Source organism: Oncorhynchus gorbuscha, linkage group LG10, assembly GCF_021184085.1.
Source record: "Oncorhynchus gorbuscha isolate QuinsamMale2020 ecotype Even-year linkage group LG10, OgorEven_v1.0, whole genome shotgun sequence".
Taxonomy (NCBI): domain Eukaryota; kingdom Metazoa; phylum Chordata; class Actinopteri; order Salmoniformes; family Salmonidae; genus Oncorhynchus; species Oncorhynchus gorbuscha.
In genome coordinates this window covers 21,660,658-21,671,535 of record NC_060182.1, presented here as the reverse complement: position 1 = coordinate 21,671,535, position 10,878 = coordinate 21,660,658, and the positions used below count along the sequence as shown (strand labels likewise).

General features: G+C 41.4%; 2 protein-coding genes across 3 annotated transcripts; both read left to right on the top strand.

Moving 5' to 3' along the window:
- Positions 1–59: 59 nt before the first annotated feature.
- LOC124045678 (CCHC-type zinc finger nucleic acid binding protein-like) lies at positions 60–4,047 on the top strand. Of its 2 annotated transcripts, none has more exons than XM_046365185.1 (5): positions 60–210; positions 1,502–1,624; positions 1,988–2,053; positions 2,452–2,650; positions 3,035–4,047. In XM_046365185.1, the coding sequence occupies exons 2-5, from the start codon at positions 1,504–1,506 to the stop codon at positions 3,150–3,152; spliced, it is 504 nt and encodes a 167-aa protein (XP_046221141.1). In that variant the 5' UTR covers positions 60–210; positions 1,502–1,503; the 3' UTR covers positions 3,153–4,047. The 2 variants fall into 2 exon arrangements, with proteins under 2 accessions (XP_046221141.1, XP_046221142.1); XM_046365186.1 differs by having other exon boundaries at positions 62–205.
- A 453-nt stretch (positions 4,048–4,500) lies between these two features.
- Positions 4,501–10,586, top strand: LOC124045677 (haloacid dehalogenase-like hydrolase domain-containing 5). Its single transcript, XM_046365184.1, has 8 exons — positions 4,501–5,173; positions 6,459–6,662; positions 6,999–7,111; positions 7,784–7,877; positions 7,972–8,005; positions 8,123–8,297; positions 8,530–8,718; positions 9,238–10,586. The coding sequence occupies exons 1-8, from the start codon at positions 5,054–5,056 to the stop codon at positions 9,635–9,637; spliced, it is 1,329 nt and encodes a 442-aa protein (XP_046221140.1). The 5' UTR covers positions 4,501–5,053; the 3' UTR covers positions 9,638–10,586.
- Positions 10,587–10,878: the final 292 nt, after the last annotated feature.

Sequence of the window (10,878 nt, the reverse complement as noted above, 5' to 3'; positions counted from 1 at the left end):
TTGCTGTCTTATTCAGTGATTTGCCAATCCATGGAGGAGGTTGTCCAAGTGCGCTCGTTTGCTATTGGTCCTGGAAAAAAGACCATGCCCAAGTGCTGCGTTAGCTTTGACTGGATAGTGTGAATGATCACTAGAAACTCGTGTTCACACCGCATGTGGCGCAACGGAGAGAGGAGGCGTAAACAGCAGAGAATCTCGTAGCTAGGTAAGGTGAGTAATAAAAACATTTTATTAGAAAATATCGGAGTATTTGTAATATGTTCGATCTTAGTTAAAGTGTCAAACTTAGAGGCGCCATCAAATAAATATCCGAAATCATGTGTTTTCATGGCGATAATGGCTCGCTGATGTTCGCTAACGGGTAGCATTAGCCTTTTCTAACGTTATTGGGTCCGTGGCCTAACTGCTACTTCGACTTTTTTCGTTATGCGCGGGAAATTAGCCCTATTAAATTATATTTTTTCCTCGTTAAAATATGACCGGTTAATGTGTCTAGCAATATACTATTGAAACGAAGTATTTGTGAATGTGCTTGATAACTGCAATTTTAGAACGTTGAATGGCTGCTGCGCGGCCTAGCAATGCCACATTCAAGAGGTGGTGTTTGCAGCAGTTTCTAGCTGTAGCAAAATGCAATCTCAACGTGACAAGGCCAGAAAGCCTCATGCACTGGTCATGTTTTTACGGAGGATAACTACATTTTTAATGGATCTGTATAGAAAGTACCTCGGTAGATCAAATTGTCGGGGAGAATAAGCCATATTTTGCAGTTAATCAGGTTTGTGTTTGCTAGGTAGCTAGCATTGCTAACGTTAATCAATTGGCCAGACGTGACATGTGTTTCATTAGCTACCGACGTTGCTAGCTAGTTGGCTAGCTATCTACGCTCGCGTTGTAGGGTAACGTGTTAGGCCCTTTCATAATGCCCGCATGTCAGCTTTCTCAAGCAGGGGTAGACATGACCAAACCACCACGAAATGTAGCTTATTTCAGGTGGCATACGGATCATTATTTTTTACATTTTAAAATAGTAGCCACGAGCTAGCATGGTCCCATCTACTGGGCATACTGGTTGAATCAACGTTGTTTCCAAGTCATTTCAGCCTCAATTGTGATGACAATAAGTCAACTTTAAACTACGTTTCTGTATAGTCATGCACAGGCGTGCACAATTGTATTTTTTTTTACCACCCAACGTTTAACCTACATCCAGTGACATACATTTTTATTTTATTCACGTTAGTTAACTTAACAAAGTAAAAAACAAAACTAGAAGTTGAAACGTCTGTAGGCAGGGCTGATAATCAAGCTAACAGCATAGTTGGTCAGTCACTTGATTGGGTCAGAACAAGCCATGGATTGGCCCAACTTTTATTGGCCAATCCTACCTTTGACTCCACTGTTGAATGCATCATTTACCATACCCTTAGAATTCCTGCAGCTTTGGAAGTGACTTGCCAAAAGTGCGGTTTTAGTTAAGTATTTTCTGTTTTCTTTGCAGATATGGAGATGAGCAGCAGCAGTGAGTGCTTTCGGTGTGGCCGTCCTGGGCATTGGATCAAGAACTGTCCTGAAGCTGGGAGTGGGGGGCGTGGCCGCGGCAGGGGCAGAGGAAGAGGAAAGGGTACTTTTCTTGGTTTTTGGGACACCTCACACATTCTACACCGTGTGTGAGACTGGCTTGTCAAGCCGAGATCTATGAACGATTATCAGCAGCTGCCTTAAGTTTGCTGCGCACAAAAGCCTTCTCCTATGGGGAATAACCTCACTGTTGGTTGCTTTGTTACCACTGGGATATCAAAATGACAACGCATGGTTGTCTTAGTCACAATATGTTATGTGATTCTGTTGATTTAGTTCACAATTGCATAGTTCAATGTCAATTTAGCTGACATAGCAGCAGAACTATACATGTTCCTCAGAGTTAGTTGCCAGTTTTCTTCGCGGATGAGAATATAGTAAACCTCGGTCACCTTTCTTCTTCTAGATCTGTTCTGCTATCGCTGTGGAGAGCAAGGTCACATTGCCAGGGACTGTGAACAGACTGAGGATGGTGAGAATACTTTTCTTTCCTTTATTGAATGCTAAATACATGCCAACGGTTTTATGTCAACCCAACTCCCAGTTTTCTTAATGTTAAACTTGTCGTTTCAATATGGACTTGTTCAGCTTTACAGTGAGCAATAGTTGCAGCCTTCTTGTGACTGTCACTATGTACTAGGTCCTACTGTTATTCAGGATCTGGGGACACATGGTATTTCAGAATGTTTATTGCATGTTATAAACATTGTATAAAACACATTCTTGTTTGAGAAATGGTATTTTGAAAGATATGTATTCATTATTGATAGCAATGCCGTTAATTGCTTTGAAGTAGTTCTGACAAAATGCCATATTACACTTTTCAATTTAAAGAACAAATCTTGAAATAACTTTTTTCTTTCTCGTCAGCCTGCTACAACTGCCACAGGAGTGGCCATATTTCCCGGGACTGCAAGGAGCCCAAAAAGGAGAGGGAGCAGTGCTGCTACAGCTGTGGCAAGGCTGGCCACGTGGCCCGTGACTGTGACCATGCCAACGAGCAGAAGTGCTATTCCTGCGGTGGCTTTGGTCACATCCAGAAACTCTGCGATAAAGTCAAATGTTACAGGTGAGTGGCCACTTAGTAAAAATATTTTTTTTGTAAAAAAATAATTATAAGTACACGTGGTAACGACTCATACTTGCATGTTTCCATGTACAGCGCAAACTTGACTAACAACTGCTGAACGCACAACGTGTTTCGACAAGTCTTCTCGAGGGTGACATGCAGCCTCTGGTACCCCCTTCTTTTGGGGACATAAATGGGTTTACTGTAGTCTTAAAAGCTTTCAAGTAGTTATGCAGTGTATCAAGATATATGTATGTTTGTGCTGTGTATATGGTCCTTCCGCTTTTTGTTTGCAGATTAGTTCCCGTCTCCGCCAAAGCCATGTAAATGATAACTCTTATGCTTGGTCAACTGAAATCCTAATGTTTTCTCTCCTCTCTCCAGGTGTGGCGAGATTGGCCATGTTGCTGTGCAGTGCAGCAAAGCCAGTGAGGTGAACTGCTACAAATGCGGCAACACCGGCCACCTGGCGAAAGAGTGCACCATCGAAGCCACCGCATAATCAGTGCCCTTTGTTGCCCCTCCTATTTTTTTCTGATTGATGGTTGGTTGTATTATTTTTCTCTGAATCCTCTTCACTGGCCAAAGGTTGGCTGACAGAGGCTAGTCCCGGGCCAGTGAGCCTCTCAACATGTAATATGAAGAAAGGGGTGGGAAAAAAATCTTTCTGCATTCAATACAAAAAATGTTTGTTTAGTTTGGTAGCGGTGTTATGTATAATGCTTTGTTAAAGAATCCCCCTTTCCAAGCCACTGGTGAACAGAGATGAATGAATGGGACTAAATATATGGGATAGAGAGGACCTCTGGGCTTGTGGAAAGCGAGTCTCAGTAAGAAGGGAGTAAAAAGAAACCTGAACTTCCATGTATGGTTATTTTTGGTTTGTTTTAGTGGGATAACATGAGTTGGCCAAGAGTATGACATGGGAAACAGTTCACAACATATGAGCTGTTTGCATCTGGGCCCAACAAGCAGCTAAGTGCCGGGCGATAACAAAACTGCATGTTATATCGATAAATGCCATTACATTTTGGAAGAATTTAAAGAATCTTCTGTTCTTTTATAAAAAGAAATCTGTTTACAATTTAAAGGAGTATCAGTAAATAGACCAGGGTAGGTGTTTCCCCCAAAAATTATTTTGGAAACTTTTACCTTGGAGGAACAATTAGCAACAAACAGTTGTCAGATCATCAGAATTAAGCAGTTATTTCGGAATGGAGAATGTTTTCACAGAAATCAAATGTTATTTTTGTACAATATCACTTAGACTACTGTAAAAAAAAAATCAAATTTGCTTGTACTCAGTTTTTAAGTCGGAAGGAAAACGCATCTGAAGTCGTAGAACATAGAAATGTAATTTTAAACTATCAATAAAGCAGGAGGAGCACGGGGAGGAAGATTCTTGTGATTGCATTTATTTCAATGCTCATTTCTTCTAGGTCTTGTATTGCTTTCTTGAATGTAGTTGTGTATATATTCTGTATTGGTCAGCGGTTCTGAGTTTGTAGAACTTAACCTGCCCTAGAAATGTGTCATGTAACATTTTCTTTACAAATTGACACTCATTGATTGTGGGTGGCCCCACATTGTCAAGTTATAGTACAGGACTAGGCAGACTTTTCTTCCCAGAGAGAATATAGAGCAGGTTGTGGCAAACTCCATAGGGAATCCTCCTGTCATCTCTAACCCATAGCTCAGATTTCCATGTCAAATTACCCTTGGATGGCACTTGCAGTGTAAATTTAGCCAACCTATATATAAAGACCCACTTGTGCTTCGGCTCTCCCGGTTGTCAATTTTGCTGTCAGTTTGGCCCTTATTTGGTCTCAAATTGAAATAAATCAATTGAAAACATGGACTAGGTCAATTAATGTATTATTTTGAGGAATTTTGTCTACTGCACTGCACCAATCTATACTTCTAAAATGGCCAGTATCCTTGCTGCTGTTTTCCCCTGCATTTCTATTGCTCCACCTGATGTTCAAAATGGCAGCTGGGGCCGCAGTCTAGTTCTACCGCTGTTTTCGATTTTCAACAGTGCGTAATAAAATGCCGCGTTCAAAAAACCTCGGAAATCTCCGACTTCCGTGCGGTCAAGACAACTGACGTCGCGGAGAAAAAACAAGCACTGACTAAAAATAATCGTTTCGAACGATAATCCAACTCGGGATTTCGAAGGTCGGAAACGCGAGCATCTTTCTAGAGCTCCGACCTGAACACTACTGACGTCATGATTTGACCTCGTTTTTTTTCAGTTGTATTGAAAGCACTAAAAGGAAGTCCTCATATGTCGTCATTTCGCCGTGTATAGAAAAAAATCGGAAGAAAACAAGCTCGTTCCAAACCGGCTTTTTTATTTGGTGTTTCATTATTTTTTTCGGTTGCCGGTGAAAGTAGGCGGAGATGAGGGGACTCCTGCCGTTTTACCGAGCTCTGAACGCCCTGTGTAACCGACAAGTCAGGCGAAGAGCTGGATTTGCCGGTTCTGAGTGCGGGTTTAGCGGAATCGTGTCTATTAGCAAGGTACTATTCGAACTGCAAAGCTGTTGCTTCCAAATGAATTCTGCACTGTCAGCTGATACATTGTAGCCAATGTTTCCTTGTAATAGGAATACTAAAGAACGTAGAATTGCACTGGTATTTTTGGGGATGGTCGCTTTGGTCCCCCAAATGCACATTTTTATGCCTCCGAATGTTATCGCTCAAGATGAGTGGGTATTTTCTTGAAACAAACAAATGAATAAAGACACCCACAACCTATTGTATTTTTTTCTGGAGACTTAAACCTACGATTGACAAAATATAGACAAATGCACATTTGAGTTGTAACATGGCCAGAACAATCAGATTTTCCATAATATGTCAAAACATCGTCTCATTTGTTTATGCCAAATCGCGATCTTGAATCGATAGGCCTATAGTAGCCTAGGCTGATATTTGTTTGCCTATTTTATTTATTTAACCAGGTAGGCAAGTTGAGAACAAGTTATCATTTACAATTGCGATCTGGCAAATATATGTGGATGCTTTAGCCTTTGATGTTGCATTTCGCTGTGTCATTCACAGGGGGGGCTCTTCTGCCTTTAATCACACAGTTGCACTGTTCTTAGCAGTCAAATCTGCACCCCCCACGTTGTTTTGTTTAAATGTGGGTAGGGGCCATTTGAATAGGAAAAGAGATTGCAGTTCCATCACAATCCCATATCATTAGCTCCTTCTGTAATGTTGGCTACAATGAATTGAATTACATCAGGGTTTTTTCTCTCTAAATAATAGGCCTCAGTGGTGCATATGTATCCATATGGCATATTGGGCCTGTCAGTAAAGTGGCTTTGATAAGAGGAAAGTCCCAATAATCACAGGGCCTATGAATTTCTACCCTCACATCACATATTATGTTTATTTTCTCTTTATGTGAGCTGCCTCCACAATTCACATTTCCTTCCACATCTACCAAGAGGCGAGACTGTTGTAGCCTGATCCACACCAATAGCGAAACAGATTGTAAACTTACGGAACTTCAGGATGGTCGTATGAGGTTAAGACTGTTGAGCAATACCCTGGAAATAGTTGTGTGTTGTAACATACAGAAACTAAATCATTACTAGTCTAGATTCATATTTAAAACAACCACACGCATGGTCCTGCATCCTGTCTTGTGTGTCAACTCAGACCCATGCTTTGGGGATGGGTCTTATATTGCTGAGTGGAATATTTCTAATGATGCATGATGTCAACATTACAGTTTTATGTCATAATGTAACGATCTAGAATGTAGCATATGAATCATTCTCTCTTCCTATCCCAGCCACAGCCATGCTTTGGCCTGCTGTTTGACATCGATGGCGTGCTTGTCCGGGGAAAGATACCCATCCCTGCTGCAAAAAAGGCCTTCCAAAAACTGGTCAACTCCCAGGGACAATTTGTGGTACCAGTTGTTTTTGTCACCAACGCAGGGAATTGTATGCGGCAGATGAAAGCAGACCAGCTCTCGCACATCCTGGGAGTGCCTGTAAGTGTCTCACTGCTCTCTTCTGCCACACAATCTGTAATGATTAAGACATACTTTAATTCTAGTCCCTGTGTGGGCAGTTAGCCACTCATGCTGTACATGTTAATGTGGTGCCTTGTCTTTTGACTTTAAACGAGTTCTCAGCCATATGATGGCTAAATATCAGGACCAGCAGAGGTAGACAATGACCTACCTGCATTATACACAGCCTTTTGACATGAAATTCAACTGTATGTGTGTCTCGTTGCACAGAAAATCAAACCAATTAGGTCCTCTTGAAGATATTGCTTGCTGTAGGTCTGGCTCAGCCTATCTGACTGGTGTTTTTGTTACCAGATCACCATGGACCAGGTGATGATGTCACACAGTCCACTGAGGATGTTCAAGAAATACCATGACAAGTGTGTTCTGGTGTCAGGACAAGGGCCCGTCCTGGATATTGCCAAAAAGTATCCTTTTGAAATACAATATGTATTGTCAGACATTATCAAAGCATCTACTCGACTTAGCTTGATAAGAGAATATCGGGGCGGCAGGTAGCCTCGTGGTTAGAGCTTTGGACCAGTAACCGAAAGGTTGCTAGATCGAATCCCCGAGCTGACAAGGTACAAATCTGTCATTCTGCCCCTGAACAAGGCTGTTAACCTGTTAACACTGTTCCTAGACCGTCATTGTAAATAAGAATTTGTTCTTAACTGACTTGCCTAGGTAAATAAAAAATAAAAATGACCTAGAAATTAATTAACAAGCTGATTATATCAGGTATATCAGACCCAAGTGCAGACTGTGTTGAAGTTACAATGATTATTGCAACAACAGGGGCAGACAAACAAAAGGTCAAGGCAGGTAGAGTGGTCAGGCAGGCGGGCTCATAGTCAGGGATAGGCAGAGTGGTCAGGCAGGCGGGCTCAGAGTCAGGAAAGGCAAGGGTCAAAACCAGGAGGACGAGAAAAAGAGAGACTGGGGATAAACAGGAGCTGAGAAAACTCTGGTTGACTTGAACGAACAAGACAAACTGGCACAGACAGACAGAAAACAAGTGGGGAAGATGGGCGACACCTAGAGGGGGGTGGAGGTAAGCACAAACAGATCAGTGGTGGTGTAATCCTTAAAATTATAAGCTTGGGCTTCCAGAATGTGGTCAGTATCGACATGTTGAGAGAATCCTTTCCTCTGCTGGACATGGTGGACCACAACAGACGGCCCAAACTGCCGGTGAGACTCGAGCCGATGTATACATCAGGAACCATAGACAGGCTATATTTCAGAGGCTTTCCTAAGCACCTTCCATTTCTTATTTTATTTTCAGTCCAGTCCTATTGCCAACCTTCCCACAGTAGAAGGTGAGGGCTTGTAAATGGATTCTCTTCTTCTGATTGATCTTGTTGTTGAACTGTCACCGTAATTGCAATTTTATATCATATCCATCATATTCCACATCTTTTCTCTTCCCGGTCCAGCTGTTATTCTGTTTGGGGAGCCCATCCGATGGGAGACCAACCTCCAGCTGATAATTGATATCCTTCTGACCAATGGGAACCTGAGCGGAGCCCATCAGACCCAAAAGCTTCCCCATCTCCCCCTGCTGGCCTGCAACATGGATCTCATGTGGATGGCTGAGGCCCAGTCTCCACGGTAACCACACTGTATCAGAGCTGTTATTGAAATGTGGTGAAAAGAAAGGCAGATATGAATAGGAAGAAAGACATTTGTTTTTTTCACCATAGAATCTACTAATGTCCTGGATGCAAAACGGGACTAAGCTCATTGAAGTCTGGCCTTCAAGAAAACGGTTCAATGAGTGTGATTAGTTTAATTGATCATGTTTTCATTACATGTTTGCTTCTTTATATGATCTCAACTCCAGGTTTGGTCATGGGACATTCCTGGTGTGCCTGGAGAACATCTACAAGAAGATAACAGGTAAAGAGGTGAAGTACAAAGCTCTGATGGGGAAGCCCAGTGAACTGACCTACCACTTTGCTGAGTACCTCATCAGAGGCCAGGCTGTGGAGAGAAACTGGACACAGCCCATCACCTCCCTCTATGCTATTGGGTAAGACCCCTGTCATCTCACTGTTGACAGCAAAAATGGTGGCCATTTATTTTATGTAAAAAATGGGTAATTGCAGAATGATAACATATCATTATAATTACTTGTTTGTTTTTTGGGGATTCAAAGCACAGCTAGATTTCATCTTGAAGCTAAAGTAGTTGTTATAAGTGTGGGCTCTTAATTTGATCGCTGTTGTGGCTGAGAATTTTCCTGCACCGCAGGAAATGCAGATGAGCTTTGAGATTTACATACATTCACTGAAACCCGCACTACAGTTATATTAACAGTATTGCACTTTTCATATAGCCTAATTATAGCCTAACCACAGATTAAACATTACATTGGTGGAAAAATTTGAATGTTCAAATCTTGTTGTTACAGGATTATATTGATGCGACAATACTGGTCAAATTAAGATTCTGCACCTGGATGTGCTGATGTCCATGATGTGGGATGTAATTTCTGTACTACCTGATTCCTCTCCTTGATTTCCTTTCCTTTGCCTCTCTACTCCCTCAGGGATAACCTGATGACTGACATCTATGGGGCCAACCTCTACAGTTGTTACCTGAAGGAGAGGAACAGGAGGAAGAACTCCAAAGCTGTTGCCAAGATGGCCACTGGCACTGGCTCTAATGCACCCCTTCCCCAGGACAATGACCACGTAGAGAACGCCTGGGAGAGCGAGCTGGCACCCCCCTCCGCCACCTCCTGCAAGTCCATCCTGGTGTGTACTGGGGTGTACAACCCCCACACGGAGGTGCCCACTTATGCCAACAAGTGCATCAAGGAGACTGTGTTTCACGGGCATCGCGACTTCCGCTTTGACCCGGCATTGATAGAGCCCGGGCACATCGTGCAGGACGTGGCTGACGCCGTGGAGCTTATCTTTGAGCAGGAGAAGTTTGTGCCTCAGTAATGTTTTCAAATTGGTGTCGTCATGGAGACCTCCTTAGTAGAGGTCTCAGGTTTGCCTGTGCCGGCCATAGAATTAGAATGGATTATATTCAAATGATATGGTTCTGGGTTAAAAAGGAGGGGGTTCCTAAAAATTGACAGAGCAGACCTGATCAATATCCAGTGTTGTGCAGATTTGTTTTGTATGATACGATGGATAAGATTAGTCTTAACTGGGAAACACCACTTACTGAGTTACGTTGGACAGTGTTTTCAACTTGGCAGTGCATTGAAGGAACCTAATAGGTCATATTCAAACTCATAACGGTGTAAAGTACTGTAGTGAGATTTAACTGTTATTCATTTTGTTGTATTGTATTGTACCCGCTTTTAAGTAATGGCAATTGATTTCAATGAAAGCCTTATTTAATAGTATTATGAATAAGTATTTTCTTAGTTGTGATTATGTACAAAGATTATGACAATCTTTCAAATTGTTAATTTGATTTAAGTGGTCTTATGTATCTTAATGACTACAATAAGTTATAAATATTTTTATGAATTCTATGTAATTCATATGTTTTCAATTCCTTCTCAAACTGACCATATTACTGTCTACCATATGTTTTGTCTGTTACATCTATGCATGCATTTCATTAAGGTAGATTTAATGCATTATACTGTACTTGGCCCGGTTTCCCAAAAGCATATTAATGCAATTTTATCGTTAGAACCATAGATGGTTCTAATATTAATTTAGCTTTAAGATGCTTTTGGGAAACCGGGCCCTGTACTGTAAGAATACCTATTTGATATTTAGGGTGCAATGCCGTCCTTCAACTGTGCTGTCTACATTATTTCTAGCAATGTAAACCATGTAACCTGTATTTGCACAGAACAAAACGATTCATTCTCGTTTAATGTTACCATATCTTGCCGAGCTAGTAAACCTGCCCTTTGTTGTAAATGTACCATTTGTCGTATGTGTTTAAACTTTGACCACAGATGCAAAGACTGTATCTAGCCACTTATATTTATATAAAATATAGGAATATAAGAGAAGCTATTTTATCATAGGTGTATTAACCAGGCATTTCAGTTGATGCGTTAGATATTTTATAAGATATGAAAATAGCGTAGCCTTAAAAAAAGAAAAGCTGGCTACCTGTTCGTCAGTGCTGATGATATAGCATGGGTTTGTTAACATGAAAACAAACGACTCCATAGAAAATAAAACATGCTTATCTTCTTGTCATATATCCT